The sequence below is a fragment of the Lissotriton helveticus genome, chromosome 6 (genome assembly GCF_964261635.1).
Source record: "Lissotriton helveticus chromosome 6, aLisHel1.1, whole genome shotgun sequence".
Classification (NCBI taxonomy): Eukaryota; Metazoa; Chordata; class Amphibia; order Caudata; family Salamandridae; genus Lissotriton; species Lissotriton helveticus.
Genome location: NC_136067.1, coordinates 2,064,711,306 through 2,064,738,617, shown reverse-complemented (window position 1 = coordinate 2,064,738,617; position 27,312 = coordinate 2,064,711,306). Strand labels below are relative to the sequence as shown.

The 27,312-nt window shown below is 45.3% G+C and overlaps 1 protein-coding gene across 1 annotated transcript in view; it reads left to right on the top strand.

Annotated features, from left to right (window-relative positions):
• The first annotated feature begins 30 nt into the window (after positions 1-30).
• The window catches only part of LOC144762993 (uncharacterized), a 110,283-nt gene continuing 83,001 nt past the window's right edge, over positions 31-27,312 (top strand). Inside the window, exons 1-5 of the mRNA XM_078648306.1 lie at positions 31-73; positions 421-582; positions 11,995-12,141; positions 25,857-26,000; positions 26,891-27,040. Coding sequence (XP_078504432.1) covers positions 31-73; positions 421-582; positions 11,995-12,141; positions 25,857-26,000; positions 26,891-27,040 — 646 coding nt within the window. The remainder of the gene's footprint in view (positions 74-420; positions 583-11,994; positions 12,142-25,856; positions 26,001-26,890; positions 27,041-27,312) is intronic.

Genomic DNA, 27,312 nt, shown 5'->3' with positions numbered 1-27,312 from the left:
AGCACATACAAAATAGATTCCATTGTAGCTATGGCCATGTGTCACACATACACCACACACAACCTCTATGCAGGTATATACATGTGACATTTGGGTCACACATGGGTGAGTGAAGGACACAGGGACCATCAAAACAATTTACAAATGTGGAAGAGGACAGCAGGTGACTCTACTTGACAACAACAGGTAAAACTTGCATTGCATCTATATTGTTATTGATGCAACTTCTGTCAGTCCTCTACAGCTCAACAAGCTGATCAAAGTCACTCTTGATGACAAGCGAACATATATTGTGTCACTTCAGCCTGCAGAATGAAGGTCTTTCATAATGTGACTGCTTGAGCTTATCTGTTTATCATGTTGTTCTTTCTCATGCATGTCACAACCAAATTTGACAAATAAATATCTTGACTTTTTCAGTTACAAAAAAGTCTGGATTGTGTCCTACGCCTCCCAGCTACCCAACATGTGCCACTTTTCCCAGCCGGCCAATGAATATATGCACCTCAGACCAGCAATGCCCAGGAGATGAGAAGTGCTGTGAATATGGATGCAGGCTGCAGTGCAAGAAGCCCTTACAAGGTACTTGACTTAACCACTTTTTCCACAATGAGATACCTTATACTCCAGCAACAGGCACTCTATGCTGATCTCTGAAAGAAAATGAAAGGCAAGCAGAAGAAAACACCAAGCCGCTTTATAGTTTGGCTCGTGGATCTCCAATTTGCCATTGTGGCCGATTCAGGCTCTCATACTTATAGAGATGGCACTGGAAGCTTCTCCATCAAAGTCATTGCAGAGAAAGGTTTAACAACAAGGGGTGGTGATGGACAGAGTTTCTGAATTAAGCAGAATACTCTCACCCAGTCAAGAGATCAGGGCTAGAACCAACACTGTTTTTTAGCTCACTGCACCATCCCAGTTCAGAACCTGGCTATATGCAAATTAGTCTGTTCCTGTCCCAGTGCATGATGGAAACAGGGCAAACCAAACTGCCAAGCCAATTCTTACACTGGGAAGGAAACAAGCTTCCGGGGACTGGCTTCTGGCATTTCAGCCGTCGTCGGCCCGGCTTGCTTCAATCCTGATGGTGCAATGAGCAAGGGACTCACATCTGAGTATACCCTTCCACGCTTAGGGTGGACAAAATATTTATCAACAAGGGGTGGTGATGGACAGAGTTTCTGAATTAAGCAGAATACTCTCACCCAGTCAAGAGATCAGGGCTAGATCCAACACCGTTTTTTATCTCACTGCACCATCCCAGTTCAGAACCTGGTTATATGCAAATTAGTCTGTTCCTGTCCCAGTGCATGATGGGAACAGGGCAAACCAAACTGCCAAGCCAATTCTTACACTGGGAAGGAAACAAGCTTCCGGGGACCGGTTTCTGGCATTTCAGCCGTCGTCGGCCCGGCTTGCTTGAATCCTGATGGTGCAATGAGCAAGGGACTCACATCTGAGTATACCCTTCCACGCTTAGGGTGGACAAAATATTTAACAACAAGGGGTGGTGATGGACAGAGTTTCTGAATTAAGCAGAATACTCTCACCCAGTCAAGAGATCAGGGCTAGATCCAACACCGTTTTTTTGCTCACTGCACCATCCCAGTTCAGAACCTGGCTATATGCAAATTAGTCGGTTCCTGTCCCAGTGCATGATGGGAACAGGGCAAACCAAACTGCCAAGCCAATTCTTACACTGGGAAGGAAACAAGCTTCCGGGGACCGGTTTCTGGCATTTCAGCCATCGTCGGCCGGCTTGCTTGAATCCTGATGGTGCAATGAGCAAGGGACTCACATCTGAGTATACCCTTCCACGCTTAGGGTGGACAAAATATTTAACAACAAGGGGTGGTGATGGACAGAGTTGCAGAGAAAGGAGCATTTTTGAGGTGAACATGTTGCTGTTTTCACTTGGTGTGGTAAGTTTTTATAACTATACTATTCCTTCGATTCATGAAACAAAGTGGGGATTTTTTAGTTTTTTTATGAAACCATATTGATGCAGAAAAAGGAGGAGATGAGTTTTAGAGGAATGTGTCCTATGAGAAAAAAACAGCACTTGAGCTGGTGGCTTAGATGGTAGGTCGTGGAACTGCCCTCCTCTCAGTGATATTCATGAGAAGACAGGACTGGCAGACATGAGGTGGTTCCTGCATCCCCTGCTTTGCTGTTGATCCTATGAGTGTTTGCCCAAAAACATCTGCTGTACGTGGAGTTATATGGTGCTCTGCTTGTTAGTCCAGATGAACAATTCAAAGCCCTGGTTACAAGTATAAAAAGTTCCTATCCCATCATGTTTCCCCTCTATCTTCCATATAAATAAAAATGTAACTGTTCGTTTGTTCAAAATCTCAAATCTCCGAAAATTCTTCACCGATTGCTTTGAAATTTTGACCCAACGTTGCATTTGAATATGCGCGTGTTTTTATATATACAACATTGGATTCAAATACGAGCATGTCGAATACGTGCGTGTTTTTAATCGAAAGCACAAACAGACACATACAAATGTCAATGTGCGTTTGATAACAATCTTAAATCTACGTAAGTTCTTCACCGATGGATTTGAAATTTCGACACAATGTTGAATTCGAATACGCACGTGTTTATATATACACCACGTTGGATTCGAATACGCGCGTGTCATATACGCGCATGTTTTTAATCTAAAGGACGAACAGACCCTATTGATTGGGTTGCTGTGCAACAACTATAATAGATGAATAGAGACAATAGTCTACATATATTAGGATGGACAGTCGGTGTCAGGATGGCAGACCGGGAATTGGGTGGAGGGAGGGGGGAGGAGTTGTTTCACTTGGCAACATTAAGAAAGGACGCATAGAGACAATAGTCTAAATAGATTAGGATGGACAGTTGGTGTCCTGATGGCAGACCAGGAAGTGGGTGGAGGGAGGGGGGAGGAGTTGGTTCATTTAGCAATATTAGCGTGTCAGACTGAGAAGTGGGTAGAGGGAGGGGGGAGGAGTTGGTTCACTTGGCAACATTAAGAATGGACGCATAGAGACAATAGCCTACATATATTAGGATGGGCAGTTGGTGTCAGGATGGCAGACCGGGAAGTGGGTGGAGGGAGGTGGGAGGAGTTGGTTCACTTTGCAACATTAGCGTATGCTTACATATGCACATCGTTGGATTCGAATACGCGCGTGTCCAATACACGCGTGTTTTAAATGGAAAGGCCAAAAATACCCTATCAATTTGGTTGCTGCGCAACAAATACAAGGGAGGCATATAGACAATAGTCTACATATATTAGGATAGACAGTTGGTGTCAGGATGGCAGACCGGGAAGTGGGTGGAGGGATGGGGGAGGAGTTGGTTCACTTTGCAACCCGAACAGACCCTATCGATTTGGTTGCTGCGCAATAAATACAAGGGGCACATATAGACAATAGTCTATATATATTAGGATGGATGGACAAAAAGCATATGTATACCCACAAGCATTGTGAAATTAAACATATTAGAAACATGCGCTTACTCTTTTCTTTCTCTTCCATTTAACCAGACTGAGCCACAGCAACGCGTGGCCGGGTACAGCTAGTATCAAATAAAAAAAATGCTAGTTCAAACTTCTCGTGGTATTCCAAGTTGCAATTAATGGAATCGGCAATAACCACAAAAATCAGTGCATTCACAAGTGTCCATGTCCTTATTGGTCTACCTTAATTCCACACACTCTCCCCAGATACATTCTGCCATGGTTTCGCTAGAGAAATACGTCTGGGGCAAATATAAAAAGTGTGGTTTTTCTCACATACCTAACAAACCATAATTCGGATAGTAACTACTCTTGCCACTTATTTGGGATTTCCTTGACTCTGGACTATGGAACGTGAAGAACGCCCCTTTCTTTAGCGGTAGTATAACCTACACACCACTTTGGTGCTTTTGCAGAGCAGTGGGGGAAGTGGGGTAGTGTACAGTTAAGACAATAAACAAACTTTCCTTTTGTGCGCTTAAGATACACTAGGGTCCAAAGTTTGCTTATATAGAACATATGAAAATGCATTAAACGATAGTTAGTACAGAATTTTAATAAATACATTTTTGTGGCAGATTACTTTGTTGTGATTTTTTTGTATTATTCTAGAATTTTAGCAATTGTGGATGTATTATACAATGATGGACTATGTGAAGCCCTTTGAACCAAAGGATGTGATCCTATATATGCACTTCAAGTCAAGTCAAAAGGCTTTATTTCGATAAAAATTATCATAAAAGCTTCATAGTAAAAAATATACACAAGTTCATTTAGAAAAAGTACAACAAATTAATTACATTGAAATTTAAAAACCTTGTTTTTTCATTAAAAGAAGCATTACATAAAAAGATTTAGGTTAAAAAGAAAGGATTAAACTTTTTCTTTTAGCCTTTTGCTCCTAATGCGCCAGGCCCACGATAGGAATTTTGACAAAGTGCAAACATAAAGTGAACGTGAGTCTGACTTTAAAATACGAAGTGCCTCAACATGGTGTCTAGTCCCCAGCATACGACACAAGTTCTTAAGCCATTTACTTCTTGGTTTGGTATATTCTTGACACTCAAACAAAAAGTGTGCCACTGTCTCCTGTCTGTGTGGGCACGCAGGGCAGAGATCTGTGGTCAGAGTTGGCTTTTTCCACCGACAGGTAAAAGAATGCAGAGGTAGTGTTCCAGTTCTAAATTTAAAATATAAGGACCTATCAAATAGTTTCTCAATAATGTCTAAATAGAGTTCCCGAATTGGTAAGTCCTTGAAACACAAAAAGTCCTCTGTCAATCTGCCCAGTGTGGGATCAGCGCTTCTCTTGTTCAGAATCCAACTCCAATACAAGTTCTTAAGTACTGCCTTTGGCGGAGATGATTTGTTAGTCCAGGCTTCACTTATACCCAGGTTGCACAAAAGGGATTTCATATCCTTTAACCATTTAATTTTATGCCATCCAGACAGAGACATTATTTCAGAGAGCCCTTTCGCATAGGACGCGAGCTCCGGAACTCGCCACAACTGGGCCCATAGAAGTAAAGGTCTGAACCTTGCCAGATCTTCAATAGGTCGACAGCCAAGGTCAAGCATTAATGGAGTTGTGGGAGTACCTTGTGGGAGTGACATGATTGCCCTACAAAACTTCCTTTCAGAGCTTGCCAGTTCATTGATTTTGCATGAACCCCATAATTCTGCCCCATACAAAGCAGAACTAACTCCCTTTGCTACATAGATGTCAATAACTGGAGCTATGGGTCTTATTGCGCAAGAGCGTTGTTCCTTCAGAAGGGCCCCCGTTACCCTCTTGTGGGCTAACAACATTTTGTCTAAGTGAGGGGCCCACTGCATGTTGTGTGACAGGCGGATTCCCAAGTAATCAAATACGTCTACCCTCCCCAAAGGTACGCCGTTCAACTTAGGAGGGCGTACAGGTTTTTTGGGCGGATTCATTACAAGATATTTTGTTTTCTCGGTATTGATTACAAGGCCCCGCTCCACGCAAAAGGTCTGGAAGTTGTTAAGGAGTTTTTGGAGACCCATTGGGGATTTAGACAGGAGGAGCGTATCATCAGCAAAGAGAAGAGTAGGGATACGTGTCCCAGCCAGGGATGGTTCATCTGAAAGATCTTTAAGCAGGTGCTCAACCACTCCATTGATGTACAAAGAAAAAAGAGTGGGAGCCAGAACGCATCCCTGGCGAACTCCTCTCTCTACTGGAATACTGGTTGTTTTTTCTCCCCCTGGGCCCCATCTGATCTGAGCAAAACTATTATCGTGGAGCCTTACAAGTAGTGATAGAATGTAATTTGGTATCCCCATATCACTAAGGACTCTCCAAAGGGTCTCCCTGGGTACAAGGTCAAAGGCAGTCTTTAAATCGATGAATGCGAGATAAAGACTGCCTTTGCATATGACCACCACCTTCCAGTAGACTAGCATCAGTCTGAAGGCTTGTTCTATTGTGCCAGTGCCTGTTCTAAACCCTGCCTGGAAGTCAGAAAGAACATTATTTTCATTGATCCATTCCAATATTCTGGTCAATAGTACCTTGCCAACTACCTTTTGGCTTATATCTAGCAGACTAATAGGCCTGTAATTGGACGGGTCATCCCTGGCACCTTTTTTAAAAATTGGGACGACCTCCGCCCCTTTCCAGGATGTAGGGACTGGGGCGCCCCTACAGATGGCAATCAGTAAACTATGGATACATTTCCCCCGTGTCGTAATATCAGAGCGCAGCAAATCCCCAGGAATGCCATCAGGGCCAGGTGCCTTTTGGGGCTTGATGGTACTGATGGCATATTCAACCTCTTTTATAGAGAATTCTAGATCTTTTGGGTCTATTTCGCAGTCCTTTTGAGTCCTAATTGGTACCACTTCTCGTACCTGATCTTTCTTAGATGTGTCTAAGGTATTATGATTAGATTGGCGAGTGTATAGCCTAGAGAAGTGGTTAACCCACTCTTGGCTGGTAATGTTGCATGTTATGAGGTCGCTATCTGGCCTGTTTCTTATTCTAATGATATCCCAAAAGCACCTTGAATCTTTCCTTGCACTAGCCTCTTTCAAGGTGCTCCAGAAGCCCTCATCCCACTCCTTTTTAGCTATTTCCAGTGTACGTCTGTACCTTTTCCTAGCTTCTTGTATCTGGGATTGTAATTTACCTTTAACACTTTCAATTAGGAAGGATTTTGCATGTCGGCATGCAGAATTGTACCAATCATGCTTACCCATAGGCTTCCGGAATGCCATATTTCCTTTCGCACACCCCTTTTTCAGGAATATTTCGCCTATAGACCTAAGAGTGTCTTCAAAAATTGCTGTCACCCCATCTATTGCCAAGAGTGCATTAGTGGAGTCTAGTTCCGATTGTGAGGACACAAGTAGTTCTCTTATATTTTTAAGCTTAGTCTCGTCAGTGGCAATTTGGTTCCATTTTAAACGTTTCCCACAGGCAGATACAGAGGTTTTGTGGGCATCGATAGGAGGTTTCTCAGTTGGTTTATTAGACCAGGGATTTGATACGGAAAGAGAAAGCGGATTATGATCGCTTTCCACAGTAGAGAGGACTTCCATGTCCTTGACTCGATCCCATAGCATTACATCTAGCAATATGTAGTCAATCCTGGAAGTATGGTTGACTCTGTTATATGTGGCAGCACCCAAGGGGTCAGACGGTGTTCGGCCGTTCACAGCTCTTAGGCCAAACTCTACTGTCAGGGCGTTGAGTTGGATCGCACTATGCGACCATTTCTTGATCGGGGGAATATTGAGGAGCGGAATGCCCCTTCTGGTATCATCCTCCCACAAGTCCAAAATATCATCAGAGGAGAGTGGCTCATAAGTACAGTTGAAGTCACCCGCAACTATAATTTTTGCACCCTCAGTTTTTTCTCTTAATTCCACTTCGAGTGCGGTTACGATAGGGGACATAGACCCATATTTGGTGCCTCTAACATAGATATTATACAGATCCAGTGTGAACCCCCTGCGAGGACCATTTAAAGAGAGTCCTAAGATGTCCGGGTTATTAATCTGCTTGATTTTTATGTGGCAATTGAGAGAGATATTAATCTAGATAAGCAAGCCACCAGAAGGACGTCCCTTCGCATTTATATGTCTCTCTGCAGGCACAAAATATGTTACGTAACCAACTCTATGAAGTGGTTCTAAGCTCCAGGTCTCCTGGAACAGGCAGATCTTATGTGCCTCCACTAGAGAGTTCCATTCAGGTGATGCTAATTTGCGGTGTATACCCGCTAAATTCCAACTAAGAATAGTTAAGGGACCCTTTTGGTCATAAACATTACTCTTTCCAGGATCCGAAGCTTTATTTAAAGGCATAGGCACAGATAAGGGTGTTAACACAACATGACCAGCCATTTGTGGAGGAATAGGACTGAAACTAAAATTCATAGGGGCATATTATCAAGGTGGTTTTTCTCCGCTTTTTTGGCTTTAAAAGCCAAGAAAGCGGAGATAAAATTATCTCCCTATTACCTAGCTGTCACTAACACCAGTTAGCGACAGCTAGTAGGAGATAGCGACCATCTTGGGCCCCACTTTGCATGCCAGTGATATTTATCACTAATGACATGCAAAGTGGGCGTGCCAAGATGTTAGCGACTGGAAACAGTCGCTAACATCGCTATCTCCTATTACCAACTTTTGGAGATATTCTTGCTAAGCGCGAATATCTCCAAAAACTAACACCTGCCCTGAGCAGTTCTTAGCCATGTTATCCAATGGGAGGTGGATAACATGGCTAAGAGCATTAGCTCGGTAATGCATGAATATAGCTGACTTTTCAGCGATATTCATGCATCGCGGCTGTTTTTTATTGCATTTGCGATAAACCTTGATAATAGCAAGGTTTATCTGCGATAATTTCTGACGATGCTTAGCGGTAAAAAATTCGTTGCTAAGCATCGTTAGCGATAAACATCGCTTAACGTTGGTAATATGCCCCATAGTTTCCACTGGGATATTCCCTTCCTCATTTAGACGCATATCTAGTGATAGAGAATTTGTTTCCTCAATATCAAGTCAATCCACCTGATCTAATACACAAAACCTGTTCCAGTGTGAATATTGTGATAGGAATGGGTCAAAATTAGGGGTATCCTGCCAGGAGGGTTGTCTTTGCAAAAAACTTAGCTGAGGGACTTGTTGGAATGCCCTGTTCGTAGGAAATCTATTTCTTGGGATTTGCCTTGGATGAATTAATGGATAGAAGTATGAAAGAGGTAGGGGATAGATCTGTGTGTAAGAGACACATGTTGAAATGCTACATATGTAGTCTACTGCAGCCATGTCTCTAAAGTTGATAGTTATAACATCCCCTGCTATGGTTTTAATGTTTCTTCCTATCCATTCACCTCGTCTAACCGCTAGTATTTCTCCAGAAATATTGGGGGGTAAGGGTCTATTTACATGCAACCATTGTGCACATTTGTTCTTAAGTTCAATTTGCGTTTCCCTTTTTCCCTCCTTCAGTGATGGTACCCCAGCTAGTACGACCACAAAGGGTAAAGCTTCTGGGGGGAGATTAATTGTCCTAAAGCGTGACAGTCTCGTCTTTTCTACTTGTGTTTTTGGCTGGACAATATCTTTGCTTATTCCCTCTACACGATGTTGGTCAGTTTTACCTGCCAAAATAGGGGCCCCACCCGATTCATGCCCTTTCTTTGGTGAAACATGTGTGTTAATAAGAGGTGCACTAGGCTTCAGAGAGGCGGGAGCTTTCTTCCCCGACAGAGCCTTACTGTGAGTTGTGTCCATTGTTGAAGCTAAGGGTTGTTTGGCTGTAGTAACCTTGGGATTCGGGGTGTTTTTATTGTTGGTAATAATAGAGCCCCCTTTTGCCCCCCCCTTAGGTGGTGTATTGTCCTTTACCGAATGCCTAATGGGGCCCATCCCTTTGTTGTTTATTAGGGACGTCAGCCTGTCAATTTTTGACATTAGAGGTTTAATGTGGGCACTAATAGTATCTTCGAGATCGGCCTTAAGGTCAGCTACCATGTTTATTACCCAGCAAGGTATTCCTGGTGTAGAATTAGGAATCGGGGCAACAAGATTATGATTTTGCGTGGTACTCTGACCCTTTATCTTTTTATTTTTATTGTGTACCGGGGAAACACTTTTCTTTTTTGACTCTTGTTTACTTGGAGTTAGATTTCCTCGATCTCGAGAGTTAGTCAGGTTACTCTGAGGGGATTCAGTTGCCCTTAGAGGCTCAGTTGGAGCTTGAGCACATGGAAGATCAGCAAAGGAGGAAGACACGCACAAACTGAGATCTAAGTCAACAGTAGGGTCAGTAGTAGTAACCAGGGGGTCTATAACTGCACCTTGCGAATCATGTAGAAATATTGTAGGTGGTAGCGACATCCTTCTTTCTGTATTAGCAATAGCAGTTGCCACCACCCCTATAGTCTGTTGCAACATTTTGTCAATCGCAGTGAGTGTTGGAACCGGTTGGGGGGCGACCATCTTCTGCTTAGTGCTTGACCTTAAAGTAGGCATCCTGCTTAGTTTGGCAGTTTTTCTCATAATGCACAGGAAAGGAACAAGCCAAAGGGTTAATCACTAGTGGGAAAACGCACACACAGACTAGATGGGTAAGGCCAATGATTCCAATAGTATCTTGGTATAATAAGTACCTTCAACAGTGGTGTACAGCAGTCGTTAGGGGGGTGGCCCAGCCCGGCCTCCTCTGGCCTTGGAGGGCCGTAGAGGGCCCGCCCTTTGCCCGGGCTTCGCCCGGCGCTCCCGCGCAGCGTAGAGTTTGACCTTTTATAGTTGTTCACCAAGGCGACCTGGGGGCGGGGCTACCAGGGGCGCAGGCCAGATGACCCAGGTCAGGCAGGGACTCCTGGGAAATGGAGTACCTGCAGCACACCACCCCTGGTACGATGTATCCTCCTGCCCCAGGCACAGCCAGCAAGGTCCCAAGGCGGCGAACAGCAAGCCGCGCAGCGGCACCCGCGAAGCGGGTGCTGCAAGTCGTAGAGACGAAGGCAGAAAGGAGAACAGCAGCAACGTCCCAGGTAGGGTCTCCTCGGGTAGGGTCTCCTCGTCGTTTTGAATATCAGGTTCCCGCCTGCTTCAGGAAGTGCAGGGAAATTTGTAGGTTGTGCCGTCCAGGGGGCGGGGCTACCAGGGGGCGCAGACCAGATGACCCAGGTCAGGCAGGGACTCCTGGGAAATGGAGTCCCTGCAGCACACCACCCCTGGTACGATGTATCCTCCTGCCCCAGGCACAGCCAGCAAGGTCCCAAGGCGGCGAACAGCAAGCCGCGCAGCGGCACCCGCGAAGTCGTAGAGGCGAAGGCAGAAAGGAGAACAGCAGCAACGTCCCAGGTAGGGTCTCCTCGGGTAGGGTCTCCTCGGCATTTTGAATATTACATATGGATGTTTTTATGAAAATAAATTAAAATACTTTTTGAGGATAATAGGTGTGACAGAGACTACTCATATGTATATGTGAGAAAAGGTTTTTACCAAACATTTTGCATTTAGTACACTTCCATTTGTTCTACATAAGCAAACGCTGGACCCCAGGGTATCAAGGGTCCACAAAAAAGAACTTTGTTTGTTGTCTTCTATATATTCTGTGCATACATGAGTAACACGAGCTGAATGGTAAATACTGGCCATGAAAATTATGTTTACAGAGATTGAAGCACATGCCTGAAAGCCACAAGGGCCGATTTGCTAAGGGCTTGTGTTGTTCTTGCATCACACCAGCCCTTGACTGGGATTTACCAAGCCACACAAATCCACCTTGCGTGGCTCTACATGGCTTAGTAAATCCAAAGTAACACAAGGCTGCTTGCCATACCTTGCGGCCGCAAGGCATTCCATGGGTGGAGGGTGGGCTTCTCAGGCATCCACCCATGGATTGTGGCACATTCTCAGATTAACAAAGAATTGTAAACCTGGGAATGCATAAAGATGGTCGACCCAAGCGTAATGAGGACAAATATCTTTATTTCTCCTTGTTACTTCAGGGAAATTCTTTTAAAGATGATTTTTTTGCAGTAAGGTGTCCCGTACTGCACAAAATCAATCCTGCCTGCAACATAGGCACCCCTGCACCATGGCACAAAGGGTGCCTGCATTGGCACTAGGCAGCTCGCAGTGTGATAGCACAAGGAGGCAGCATGAATGCGCCATGTCTTAGCAGATGTGCACATTTCTGCTTTCTCCCTTTCAGTTAGCACAGCATGTTGTCTTACTGCATTGCATGAAATATTGAAAAATCTGCAACACAGAGCTATAGCAGTCTTATCGGTGTGGGAAAGCCCACCGCCTGGTCTGAATAGCACACTTGCGGATTTAACCTTGCTGATGTAGAACCTCTGTTTTGCTTTTAATTATGAAATACACCTGGTAACCTACATTGCTTTTTAAAAGTATGCTTTTTCTTAAATAATGCTGTTTTTTTTATCATAAAAGCCCATGCACTCCTGACATCATTCTGACTTCTGTTTCAGATAAACTTGGATCCTGCCCCGCCTTCGACAGGTCCATCTGCCGGTTTGCCCGCCCTGCTCCTGCCGAATGCAGCAGCGACAGCCAGTGCCCAGGGACTCAGAGATGCTGTTGCCATGGGGCCTGCAGGATGGAATGCGCTGAGACAGGTGAGACAACTTCAAGGGCTACTAGGGGACTGCAGTGAGGCCCTTTCTAAGGGACCATGATAGGAACAGCATATCTCACTCCCAAGGTATGCATTACAGGGCACCATCAGTGAAGCCTCTGCCATGTTATAGTGCAACAAGTAGTGGCACACTGAAAGGGGAGCAGGGAGGGGAGAGCATGCACTTCTCCACAGGACTGCTGATGTCTCTCCCCAGTGCTAGTGGCTATGAAGAGCACAGCTTATTCTACGCAAAAGATTACCGCTTGTCCTCAACAGCTGATAACCGTTCAAAGCTTTGTGTCAGCAAGCACAGTCACAAAGATGTACATTGTGCACATTTGCCTTTTTACCCCTTTAATTTCTATACCTTCCTGAAGAAATAACTATTAATATTTCTTTTTTTTTTAAACAACAGCCAGAAAAAAAATTCGGCATTGTATTATGAACCACAGGAATGGAGATGCCATTTTCTCACCAACCTTCCCTTGGAATGCTCACAGAGGATGCATGAAGAAAAAAACACATTCCATTGTAATGCATGCCTTTACAAAGTCTTCATTACAACATTAATGCTAGTACCACGCACATCCTTTACAGCACACTTTGTTTACAATGATTATTCCTTTACCATGCATGCCTTTACAACTAATTTCATTGTAAAAGCATGAATGTTAAAAGCATGTGTGTGGTAAAGTTTTTCCCTAGCTCCATTCCTGAGCCCTTAAACCGGACGCCGGTTTGACGTCCTCTGGTCCCCAGCCCTTTTAAAGAATACCTAGCCCCTACCCAGAGCCCTTAAAGTAGACCCCAGAGCAAACCTCCCCTCACTTGTAGTAGTTTGTGTCCTTTGAAAAACATATCCGGCCCCAGACCTGTGCCCGAAAACCAGACTGGGGCGCAATCCCACTGCCCCCCCCCCCCCCCCCGGCCCTTGTAGGAATAACCAGCCCCAGCATAAAGCCCTAAAACAGGCCACTGATGCAAAGGCCCACAGTCCTTAAAAAAATCACCCCAGCCCAAAGCCCTAAAGCCGTACCTGGCCCTCAAAACCCCCCGACCCATACCGAATTCCCCTTACCTCAGGACAATGACAACAACTCTGTAGCTCTTCAAGGCTGAGACACAGGTTGTAAAGAGAGGGAGTGGAAGGGTCTGTTTGTCTCCTATAACAACAATGATTGCCACACAGGTGATTTACCACCAGTACGCCCTTACTATTTTTAGCTTTACAACATAATTTGTTGTAAAGGCATGCTTGGTAAAGGCATATGTGTTGTAAAAAATGCATGGTAAAGGCTATTCATGGTAATGGTATATGCATTGCAACAACCGCGTGGTAAAGGCTATGCATGGTAATGGTATATGCATTGCAACACCCGCGTGGGAAAGGCTATGCATGGTAACAGCCACGTTGTAATGCCTGTGTCTAGCTGTGTACACTGATTCTCAACAATATGTATGAACTGCAGTTCAAAAATGTGTGCAAATGCAGCAATTCTGCTTTGTTGAGGCGTTGGGAACGTCCTTTCCTAAATGTGTTCAAATCATTGTAATAACTTTAAAGAACTTAGGGCCTTATTTATGAGGTCTTGTGATAGTTTTGCGCTTCTGTTGCATCACTTTTTGTGACGCATCAGCGGCGTGAAACATGGCCCCAGTTGCGCCCTATTTACAAAGTGACGTATCTAAGAAGATAGGTCACTTTGTAAACCCCTGCGCTACATTATACCTGCGTCAGGTATAATGTATGCAGGGTGGGTGTTCCCACATAAGTATGCCTTGTAGAAGTGACGCAGTGAAATCTACGAGATTTCACTGTGCCACTTCTAGAGTGCAAATGCGTCAATATCTTACGCCTGCCTCACAGCAGGCGTAAGACTGATGCAGGCCCTTTCACATAAATGAGACCCTTAATACCTGGACGACAATATCTTTGGCTTCAAAGAGGTCAGACCAACTTTTCGCATAGGGTAGTGGCAACATTAGTAATAAGAATGAGGTGCAAGAGGTGTAAGTGAGGCCTTGAAGTGCGAACACAACAGGATGTGCAAAACCCACATGGACCTCAGTGGAAGCAAACGTTTCAAAACTTTGGAGTGAGTACAGGCGGCGCAGCACCTACTTATTTCAAGGGTGGGGGGGGCATGTCGGAGCCAAGGAAAGACCTCCATGCCTGCTAGGATCCAGCAAGGCAATCATGGTTTAAGTGAAACACACTATTCAACGCAAGGGTATCAAAGACAATGGTGTATCCTGGCCAGGGTCAAAGTTACAAATTCAACTGAGGCCTTACCTGGAACACTCAACAATGTATTTCAATAAAGGCAAACTCAGACATGTCACTGACTCGATTACAAAAAATATTATTTTCAAGAATAAAATATACATTGTAGAAGAAAGACCTTTAAAAACTGTTTTCAGAGGGGGGCGTGGCTTGGACGGCAATGTGGACGGTCGTCTGAGTCCGTCAGCTCCACATCCCTGAGGGGAAAACAACCAGCCAAACTAGCCAGATCCTGTCAAAAAGCGCAAAAACAGGCAGGGGAAGCAACAGGCAACAGGAAAACGACGGAAGAGGAAGGAAGAGCAGCCACAACAATAAGAAATAAGCTCCTATACCCATCACGGACAACAACAACAGAGAGGGCAAGATGGCGCCCTGAGGCCAGAGGCAGCCACCGAGAGGGGAAGCAACGAAGAGAGACCTGAGAAGACTCCCCCTGCACCGCGACCGACTCCCCACCCGACGAGTAAAGAGAAGACACACAACAGCCGTGGTAAACTCACGCCACACCAAAATTCGGGGAGCAGTGCCGGGGATCGAGCTACACTGGTGCAGCGAGGAGCGGCAAGTGGACATCCGCAACACAGGAGACAGCTCGGCAACTCGACAAGCCAAACGAAGGGGGGACCTACCGTACGGGCAAGCTTGAGAACCGGAAGGAGCCGGAGGAGAGAGCGCCATTGGCCCGAAGTCTTCTCCAAATACAGGCGGAAGCTGCGGACCGGAAGCGGAAGAGCGGCCATCACCGGAAGCTCCAACACGAACAAGGAAGGCTACGGGAATCGGTACCTGAGGCAAGTCTCCACAGGGGCCCTCCCAGGCGGGGAAGCTAGCGGAAGGGAAGCGCATTGCGGAGCAGCAGAACAACAGACGCTTGTACTGCCCCTGGACGCCGGGCGCGGAGAAAGAGGCCAGAGGGCAGGAAAGAGGTGCGGAGTCAGAGCTGGTACAGTCGGAAATAGGAGGCGGAAGCCAGAAGTCCGAAGTGTGTGCCAGAAGACCACCAATCTGACTAGCGAGTGCTGGCAACCGCACACACAGCCCCGAGCACCGGCGCCCACCGCCGAGTATATCCGCACCCTCCGAGAGGGGTAAAGGAACACACCACCCTACGCCCAGACAACAAACAAGATACCGGAAGCTCCCACGCAAGCAAAAAGGCTGCAGGAGACCAACACCGGAGACCAGCTGTGAGGGAGCACAATACAGCTGAAGGCAAGCGGTGAAACGCGAGAGAGCGAGAGAGCCGGTAACAAAGTCAGAGGGGTACGGAGCGAGCACGCAAGGTATTCCGGGCAGCAGCGGGAAGTTGCGCACGCAGCCCCGAGCAGCAGCCGGCCGGTGACGAGAACATGCACCCCAGCAACTACGCACCGCTCTAGGTCCAAGCGGCTCGCACGGCCATAAAAGCCCTCGCCTGCAAGTAAGGCAGCAAGTTAGAGGCCAGCAGGGCGATCACACAAGGAAAAGAGCTAGCGCCAAGGCCTTCCACAACCTTAATCATCTCTCACGAAGGTCTGCGGAATAAAGGAGCAGCGGCCTGTAAAGCCGCGAACGAGACAAAGCACACGCTGGCAGGGCCTAAAGCAAAGACCAGAACAAGGCTCATCAGAGAGCCAAGCAGATACAGATCGCAAGGCATCCAATCACCAGCGCCAAAGGCAACAAACGTACCAAAGGTGGTCCGAGCAGGGGGACGGCTGTTCAACATTCTATCAAGAAGGGGCATCGGAACAATGCCATGCAGCGATGGGAAGATGGTGGGCGAGCAGAAAAAGCCCAAAATAGACAACCAAGGATCCCCATCGAAAACAAGAGGCGAAACCGTCACTCTGGAGACCATTCTAAGGAGAGTAACTGAAGGTAATGAAGTGGGGAGAGAGACGAAGCTCAAGGTGGAGAACATGCAACTGGAGATGGTGGCTATAAGAGCGGACCTTCACAAAACAAACACAAGAATGGAAGCCGCAGAAAGCCGAATAAGCTCAGTGGAAGACGAAACAAGTAAGAACACCAAGGCCATAACAGAACTGCGAACAGCCACAAAAGCCATACAAAAGCAGCTAGCGGAGAAGGACGACAGGGCAAGAAGAGGCAATGTAAGGATCCAGGGTGTACCAGAAGGGGCAGAGGAAAAGGCGGGTTTGTGTGTCGCCATGCTAGAGGAGATGATCCCTCAACTTACAGGCATCACCTTCGAGAGAGGCTTCGAGGTGCAAAAGGCCTACAGAATACCATCAGGAAAACCAACTACGGGCAAGGGGCCGAGAGCAATAATATGCAACCCACTGAGACTAAGCCAGACGGAAGCCATCTTTGCCTTTGCCAGGAAAAACCAGAATCTGATGTGGACTGGAAACAAGATAGTGCTGACCCAGGACTACTCGAAGCCAACGGTAGAGTTAAGAAAGGGATTTCTGGCCCTAAGAGAAACCCTGCGTAAAAGAGGCGCCACCTTCAGCTTCGTTAGCCCCACCAGGTTCAAAGTAACAGACAAGTGGAAGACAATGTTCTTTGAATGCCCAGGAGATCTGAGACGTTACCTGCAAGGACCACCGGTGGAAGAGATGGAGAAAAACAAAAGCCCCGGAGCAGCGAAAAGAAGCGCCTCACCAGACGCGAGCGAGCAATCCGAGTAAGATGCACTACAAACCCCAGCAGACGAAACACAAGACATCGTATCTACCTCAATACACAACAACCAGATAAAAAGAAGCTAGAGCAAGAACGAGACATAATGGACTGGCAGCAGCTCCAAGCAGAGACTCACGCGGAGACAATCAAGGCTCACCAACAGCCAGGCGGAGATCGAGCCCTTCTTTTTTTTCTCTCCAGCCTCAAGGCTACACCGAAGGAAGAAGCAAACTCTTCCTCAGGGATGATGCGGGCAGAGGAACTTTGTCGTCGCACACCCACTCAGCAAGTAAGGGAGGGAGGGAGAGGGAGGGGGGGAGGAGGGAGAGGGGCAGGGGGGGAGGGGGGGGCGGGGAGTACATACATGGGCTTACTTACTATCATCTTCTCTTCCACTACTATCTCTCTCTCTATACACTCATATCTAGAAGGAGCAAGCGCAGGCGTAGAGATATGGATTAACACACAACACCGAGACCAGAAGCACACAGGGAAGGGCCACTAGTGCCGCGAAATACAAAGCAGCACAAATGACACACAGTAGCCAGAGCAGCATCGCGTCTGACATCAAGATAGTGTCCCTGAACGTCAAGGGTCTCAACAGCCCGGTGAAAAGGCCGAAGGTACTCGAGCACCTTAAGAAACTTAAAAGTGACATATATGTGCTCCAAGAAACAAGACTAGAGGAAGCGGACATTAGACGATTAAGTGCCAACTGGATAGGTGAGGTGGTGGGTTCACCAGCCCAGAATAGGAAAAACGGGGTAGTAACAATAATCAGCAAAAGCTCCAACCTAGCAGTGGTAGACTCTCAAGCTGACACCCAGGGGAGAACACTGGTGACAACTCTTAGAAGAGCAGGAGAGAAATATCATGTGGCAAACATATATGGCCCCAAAAGCGAGGACAAACCATTCTGGGAGGGGGTAGGAGCCCAACTACACACCTTGCTGCTAGACGACCTGCTGATCGTTGCAGGAGATATGAACCAAGTTCTGGACCCAGCCATTGACAAGCACCCTAGTAGACAGCGCCAATCAACAAACAACCCCAACATCCTGAAAAACCTATGCTCCAAACTGAGACTGAGAGATCCATGGCGCCTAAGCAACCCAGACGCCAAGGAATACACATTCTACTCCAACCCTCACAACTCATACAGCCGAATAGATTACATACTAATGTCAGGAACACACACCCACCTCATAGACCACACGGAGATAGGACCTAGATCAGTATCAGATCACGCGCACATAAGCCTAACCCTATCAGGCAAGCATAACGAAAAGCCAACCCGTAGATGGCGGTTCGATGACAGCCTACTCTAACACACCTCTGCGAAAGCAGAGATAGAGGGGGCGATTAAAGAATACCTGCTAATGAATGATACACCAGAGACAAGCAGGGAAGTGCTATGGGACGCCCTAAAGGCCACCATCCGGGGAACAGTCATGACAGTTAAGGGCAGGATGAACAAAGAAAGGAACAAGAGAATTGCAGATCTAGAGAAAGAGATTAAAACGCTGGAGAACAGCCACATAGCCAGATTGGAAGATAATAACACACTCACGGATCTGACCAAACGTAAGTACGAACTTAATAGAATACTGAGTGAGAGAGCAGGGACCTGGATCAATAAATACAAATCGATTAACCTCTGCACTGCAAACAAAGCGGGCAAAAACCTAGCATCCTATCTAAGAGGGAAACAAAAACAGCACACAATAGGGGCCATCAAAGACAAACACGGCAAGTCCCAGACTGCCAACAAGGATATCCTAGAGGTCTTCAGAGACTTCTATGAGGACCTGTACACCAAGGATGATACGCTAAAGGAGGATGGGGGTGAAGAGCCGCTAAGAAACATCTACACACCCACACTGTCAGACCGAGAGCGTGACATCCTAGAGCTGACCATAACGGAAGATGAGATAGGGAAAGCCACGGCAAGCCTCAAGGACAATAAGGCACCGGGGCCGGATGGGTTCCCAGCTGGCTTTTACAAGCAGTACCTTCACACTCTCAAACCCACAATGAAACAGGTATTCAAGGAATGTGTCCACACGGGACGCATGACACCCTCAATGGCTGAGGTAAACATAATTGTCATACCAAAGGAAGGGAAGGATACAACAGAGGCGAAGAATTTCAGGCCGATCTCCCTCATAAATGTAGACTGTAAGATATACGCGAAAATACTTGCTAATAGACTCAACGCATACCTACCAAAGCTTATACACAACTCCCAGGTAGGCTACCTCAAAAACTGTATGTCCCACGACAACACGAGACTACTATGCCATATAATTAACCACTCCTCCCGAAGTAACAACGCTGCAGTCATGATAGCCCTGGACGCTGAGAAAGCCTTCGACAGGGTCTCATGGCCTTTTTTAGATCAATGCATGGGGAAATTCGGGCTAGGGCCTAACTACAGGAGGATGGTGATGGCTCTATACAACAGCCCCAAAGCGCGGGTGGTAGTCAACGGAGGCGCATCAAACATACTCAACCTGGGCAGGGGAGCGAGACAAGGATGCCCACTCTCACCAGCCGTCTTCCTACTAGCCATAGAACCGCTCCTGACGATGATCAGAACGAACGAAGACATAGCGGGGAGACCAATTGGGGGGGAAACGTTCAAGCTAGCGGCGTACGCGGACGATGTACTAATAATCACAGAAGACCCAGAAAGATCCATTAAAGCACTGACGGACACCATCGAAAAATACGCCCAGGTCTCGGGGTACAAACTTAACAAGGATAAATCAGAGTGTAAACCCTTAAACATCCACACAACAAGAACGGTACTAGGGGAGTCAGGCCTTTCATGGCAGCAGAAGCCCATAAAGTATTTAGGCATCCTCTTTGAGAGAGACCTAAGAACGACACTAGAACACAATGAACAAGCAACAATCCAGAAGATTAAAGATAAAGTTGATGGGTGGTCCCCCAAATTCACAACATGGTGGGGAAGGGTAGAAGCCATAGAAATGATGCTCACACCAATGGTCAACTATATGCTAACCATGCTCCCACTGACTAACACAGAAGACTTCCACAAGAGGGTAGACAAGATACTGAACAACTTCTTGTGGAGAGGGAAGAAGCCCAGAATAAGCCTACACAAGCTGAGACTCTCAAAGGAACAGGGCGGTCTGAACATAACAAACTTCAAACGATTCCAGGTAGCGTGTATAGCCAGACAGGGGCTACACTGGCTGGACCCAAGACAGGAATACACCCCAGCTTGGCTAACACTCGAGAGAAGGCTACTAAAAGGCATGAACCCAATCACCCTCCTCACCGCCACCCGACACCCAGCAGTCAAGGACAACCCCGTCCTGAGGAACACGAAAACAGCTCTCCTAAAGGTAGACAAACTACTGACAACAAGTATCAGGGGAGGTCAATTTGAATCCATCTGGCACAACCCCACTTTAAAATACAGGGATAAGGTTCTAGACATGCACGAATGGTATGGCCATGGTATCTCCATTGCCCAAGACCTTCAGAAACAGGGCGCGGACATAACCTTTGACACCCTAAAGGAAGCACACAACCTACGTAGCATAGAACTCTACAACTTCCTGAAAATTAAAGTAGCAATAAGGAAGGCAAACCTCAGCAGCCGGACACCATCGCTCATACAACTCGCAGCCAGCCTCAACACACTAGGACAACAAGTAGCACACCTATACAAAGCCCTCCGCCCCAAAAACACCAAACTCAACGATAAGGTCACAAATTACTGGGGAGTTTTAGCAGGGAAGGAACTAAGTGAGGACGAGAAAGCGGATCTATGGAGATCTACTTCTAGGAAAAAGATGACGGCAACGCTAAGCCAGACCAAATTCTGGCTAGTGCACAAGGCATACAGGACACCGGCCCGCCTGGCCTCCATGGGAATCCGAGAGAGTGATGCATGCTGGAATTGTGATAAAGGGAGGGGAGACTTAGAACACCTTCTGCTCAGTTGCCCCAAGATTAGGGATTTCTGGGGAAGAATTGGAACACTCATCAATGAGATCACAGGAGTAGCCATACAAATAGACTTCCCAAGTCTAGCCCTAGGCTTTGCATCCCCTTCCATCACAACGGCAGAGGATCGTGACCTCATTGACCTATTGCTGACAGCCGCAGTCAAAATAGTCCTAAGTAATTGGAAGGACACGTCGAAAGCGGCGCCCCAGGCATGGCTCAACTGGGTCACGTTCCTAAGTGGGGCAGATAACATCACAGCGAAACACTCGCCGAAAATTCACAGGCAGTCAAACATGTGGGGACCCCTAGACCTCTATCTATCATCGCATAAACCACCATAGGCACAGAACCTAGACAACGACGAGGGGCACACTCTGCGAATCCACGCGCTAACAAAAAGGAAACCAGTTTGCAAGGCGCTTCACATCTTTCATTTCCGACTTCTATTCTTCTCTGTCCCCTCTAGGGTCCGGGGCGGGAAACAGGAAACCAACCTAACATCGAGAAGGGGGGCAGCAGGATACAACAGAATGCAGGACTTTGAAATCTGACCTCCGAACTACTCGAACTATTGAACTACATCAAAGACAAGGGAGACCAGCGGCCAGACCCCCCCCCCGGCGCCCCCCTTTTTTCTTTCCTTTTCCTTTTTCTCTTCCTTTCCTCTTTCTTCCTCCACTCATGTATACTCCATGCTCCATGTAAATATATATTTTTTTATACACAATAAAGAAATACAGAAATTAAAAAAACTGTTTTCAGAACTGTCAGTTTCGTATACAATTACATGAGTGAGATCTGGTAAATATATCACTTGCATTAGATGTTTAATGACACACCACCTATGAATAATTGTGTTTTATTATGTTTCAATGAGACCTAAAGCATAGAAAGAGACAGGAAATGTGTATGTTGCTTCTTTGTATGCTGTGTGTACATACCTTGTACAGGCTGGATGTATGACGTTATAACGCATACTTTTACTCCGCAGACCATTACAACGCGACTTTTACTCCGCATACCGTTACAACGCATAGCGCCTTGGGGCGCTGGATAGTGGTAAGTATAATTTACTATTCTAACTCCAGTCCCCGTGGACCCTAGGGAAGGTGTTGGATAGTAAATTATACTTATTCCCTATCCTAGAGCGCCCCCCAGCGCAATGCGTTGTAATGGTATGCGGAGTAATGGTCGCGTTGTAATGGGTCTGCGGAGTAAAAGATCCGTTGTAACGGGTGTATACCGTACAGGCTGTGTGTCTACAATTAAGCAACACACTTAAAGGTCGAAAATGTAAGAACATTGATTTAGTCACTTAGAGACCTTAGTGCAAGAATGACCTTAAAGAGTATTAAATATTGACATTTTTAGCCACTGAGCTCTTGTGTGCTGAACAGGAGATAGATATGAACGGGGTGAAAATACTGCAGGTTACTCTATTCCTATAATACAGATACAGCAAATACATTAACCAGGAAGAGAAACACTTGTTATTATGCACTTGTGGCTTTATATCCTCTAGTTCATCCTGACTGTGATTCCCTGAGAGGTTACTGGCTGTAAATCATAATGTTGACCCAGTGTATGGTATTAAAATAATCTTCTTTCCTGTTCCATGTAAGAGGAATTGCCTCAGAAAATGGGCAAAATGTTGACTTTGTGGCTTATATTTCATTCCTTGCTCTTCCCTGCCATGAGCTAGCTTTGCACCTTGAACCTAGACTCCTATTCACTCTTCTTACTCAGCAAAAAGTCATGATTTTATGATCGCTACACTCAATTGTCTTTCTTTGAATTCTTGAAGCATTGGGGTAACTGCACAAGTTAAGAACATTCTCCACTTCAAAGTTGTAAGAAAGTTGATTATTGAGTGTGGTGAGTGACTACCTATCTTGAGGAACAAACACAATCATTAACAGGTGAACCACTGAAGTCACTAAATACACCTAAGCTAAACCCCTCTAGTAGCAATGGCACAGAACAGCCAGGCTTAACTCAAAGGCAATGTGGAAGTATTTGTGCAGTACCAAAACATTCATAAAGTCAAAACTCCAATAAGGGAAACTTTAAAATAGGAATAGCACCAAGATGGATAACGTACCAGTGATATTCAGTGGCTGCAGTAAGTGCAATTCGGTGATGACCGTAACGGAGAGTGGGTTAGTTACACCCTCTAGGTTCATCCTGGTCAAAGATTGTACCTTCTCACCTTAGTCCTTTAAGTTCCAATCCACAATAGGAGTACCCATCTAAAACCCCTCATGATCTCAGAGGAGGCACTTAGATATTTGCAGGGTGTCAACCAGAGAGCAAATGCAGAATAAAGTTCAGGTACACATGCCGGTCAGCTGGGCAAATTCATGAAAGGCCTCCTGTAGTGTGTTGTTTACATGTAGCTCGATTAAGAGGGAGAAGGCCTAGTCCTTCAGGACTCCTGTCACAGTCACAGCTAGCCCACTTGTCTTCTATTATTCCTCTGATCCAGAAAGACTTTCGAAGTCAGTGTCTGTGGTTGCCACACTTACGTTTGGCATTAGCTATTGGGTGAGAATGACTCCTGGGCATGCACTAAACAATTGGGTAAAGGTTCCTGGGGCAGGCCCCACTAACTTTGATGATTTTCATGATGGTGAAAGTGGTTGGCCATACCAAATTTGAGGTCTGAGGATTGGGTGTATATCCTGGGTGTCTACTATTGTAATCCTATTGTTCTCACACTCAAGTTCTAACACTAAAAACCAGTATGGGGGCAGCCATTGTGCACCCATTAAACCCAGAGACAGACTACTGGTTGAATAAAAAGTAGGGTTTTCCAGAAACAAAGCAGTAAACACACAAAAGTTATTTCCATATCCTATATCCATTCCTTTCAAGTGTGCCTCTAGTGTTATTTGTAAAACCCAGAGAAAGAAGGTCCAGTGGGACAAAGGAGGTCCTTCTGCAGTAAATTCATAAGAGTTACCTTATAATCCTGTTCTCTGTGCTCTGAAGTGTTATAGGTAAACAAAGCAGACTGCCAAGCAGGCTTTGACACTCAAGCAGGATTTGACACTAACATCGAAAAGGATCCCCTGCCCTGCTTATTTTGGGAATTTCAGAGGAGATAGCTCTGCCCCATCAAGTCAGTGTTTTGTTTGCTTCAGGGAAGCATTTAATCCCTTTTCCACATCTATTCAAACACTAATTACTAGTTGCCTTAAGTGGGATTTCAAATTTAGCCTCTAGGAATGTCAGGCATAGAAAAGGTAATTTTTCCATAACATTTATTTGAATTGGATTGTCAAGAACTATTAAAAATAGTTTTTTAGTTAGTTTTCTCGCTTTTTTTATTCCTGAGATACAGTGTTAAAATACTAATCTGTACTCTGGTTTTGTAAATAGGATAGCTAGGCCTGCCTCAGTGAAAATTAGCTTTTTGGTGACAGTGACTTTAAGGACATGGTAACATTATTCTTCTACCTGTCCTACTTGTAAATATCATGCACCCTGCCTTGTGGGAGAGAAGGCCTACACAAACAAGACTTTACTATTTGAAAGAGAGCTTTAGACATTCTGAAAGGGTTTATTTTGTCAGGTCAAATTGCATTGTTTTACACTGCGGCTGTCAGGCTACACTGGTAGGCCTGAAGTCATATTTGCACTGTCACTGCAGTGGTTGGCACAATAGGCGTTGCAGTCCACTCTTCACATTTAACGCACATGCCCTGAATACATTTTGTACCACATAACGGGGAATTAAAGGTAAGTTGAAAATACTAATTAATACATTGTCAGTTTAACCATTTTTAAAGGGATAGCACAGGCACGTCAGCAAAGTTTAACCGGGTTAAAGTGCTAGGAGGTCTAATATCAGCAAAATATAGGTTTCGCAGGGTTAAAGTGCACAGAGGTCTAACACCAGAAAAATATAGGTTGCAGCAAAATGCGAACAATCTTGGGTGACCACACAAAAAAGGTGAATTTCCTACACCTGTCAGGGTCTATGTTTTAAACAATAATGTAGAAGATATCACTCTGTACTACAAAAAGAATAACTGTGGGTCTCTGATGTGTCTAAGTGTGTATAGATGACTTAGTGTGTGCTTTAAGAGTGTTAGTAGGGCATCCAACAGGATATCGCACTAACTGGGAAGATATCCATCAGTTACTCTTCCTGTTCCGCCCTTGCATCATTTGAAGCACTTCCCAAAGTGAAAAACCTTTGTTGTTGCCAACTCACTAGGTGTAAATGTGAGAGGCTCGTACTTAGGGACCTGGGGCACGGAAAACAATTGTTAGTAACTGAAAGCAGTGCATGAAAGTGTGAAAACAAAAAAGTGCTCTATTTAAAAATGGAGAGTGAACACAAAAATTCTTTTTATTCTGGTGCCGTTCACTTCCAATATTAAAAGCAATTCAGTGCAAAAAGTCAGTAGGTTTCAACAAATAACTACTGACCAGATGTATTGGTCGACATGTTTCTGCGGCTTTTTATAGATCCATAGGGTTTGGCAACAACAAAGGTTTTTCACTTTGGGAAGTGCTTCAAATGATGCAAGGGCGGAACAGGAAGAGTAACTGATGGATATCTTCCCAGTTAGTGCGATATCCTGTTGTGTGCCCTACTAACACTCTTAGAGCACACACTAAGTCATCTAGACACACTTAGACACATCAGAGACCCACAGTTATTCTTTTTGTAGTACATATCATATTTAGGGGATAGTAATTGTGTGGTCGTAAAAAATTCCCTAGGACCCTCTACCTACTTTTTTGTTATTATTGAAGATATTACTCTACCATAATGCAGTAATTAACACACTTTTTCTCAGTTTCAGAGAAACTAGGAACATGTCCACTAAAACCCTCTGATTGCAAGATACCACTGCCTGTTCAGCAGTGCGAGGATGACAGTGCATGTAAAGGCAAACAGAAATGCTGCTCTCAGTGTGGAATGAAGTGCATTGACCCTATTGGTATTTTATTTATTTATTTTGTATATATTTTCCAGTAACAATATGGCGCCAAAATGTATTAGTGCTTGCTCTATGAAACAGTTAGGAGTACAGCTTAACATATTAAAATAAAGTAAATCAAATAATTACTGTTGAGACAAAGTAAAATTGAAAGTACAGGATAGCAGTGCAGCCTACTGATTATTCATTACAAATATTTACTGACTTAAACTTTTTTGCATTCCGTCACTGAGGACTCTGTATTCCACTACATGCCCCTTGTCACCCTTCTTGACTGTGTAACATCAACATGGTGCTCTGATGTCATGGGTCACCAGAGTACTTCTATTTACTTGAGAATGTCAATCACTTCCTGTACAAAGATGTTGCAAAACTGCCTATTATGCAGTGAGTCCCGTGCTCTCAATGCCACTGGAGTTAAGCTATCCTGGCAAATGAGGGGTGAAACCCCAAAACCGGTCCTATGATGCTTATTTTCAGTCCAGGGAGGACCTGGCCTGGCAGTGCGGGCTGGACTGTTCCTATTGGGCACAGGGTCAAGACTGATTTGCATATGTCTGGTTTCAAACTGGAATGGCATGAGGAGCAAACAAAAGGAAATGTATGACAATGTTCTGCATTCTGTCCATCAATTGTTTTTTTTTAATTATACAGTAAGGGGCACAGGCTTGTTTGCTTGTACCCCTGGGGAAGAACTGCCCATTGGCTCTCCTATGTAAAGGTCTGCACAGGACACATAACTGGGTTGGTTGACCTTATCATGTCTGGCAGATGTATGAAGAATGCCTATGTTTAACATCAAGATTGTGGACATAACTAAATTGTGAAGAAGATATTTAATACTTTACTGAAATATTTGAAATTGCATTGTGGCCCTATGTATGTTTCAGAGAACCCAGGATTTTGCCCATTCGATCCCGAAAGGGAGAAACAGTGTGGCTACCTACCCCTATCACAGTGCAGCAGTGATGCAGAGTGCAGAGTTGGCGAAAAGTGCTGTTTGTTCGACTGCGGGTTCCAGTGTGTGAAAGCTTTGCCAGGTAATGAGACACATCAAAGGCATCGGCCTGATGGAGGGGAAAACAGAGGGCCTGTTAAAGGGGGAGCTATATTTGTCACTGATCTACTCTCCAATAGAATGCAAATCACAGATCAAATGTCATTGCATTTCTGTCTCTTTCAATCTGTTAATTTACTTTAAAGTGCTTCAACAATGTTCGGTCTGTTTTTATCATTCAAATATCCTACAGAATAGAGGGTTTTATGAAGTTTTCTTTCCACATAAATATAGGGGTTAATTATTCAGAAAAGG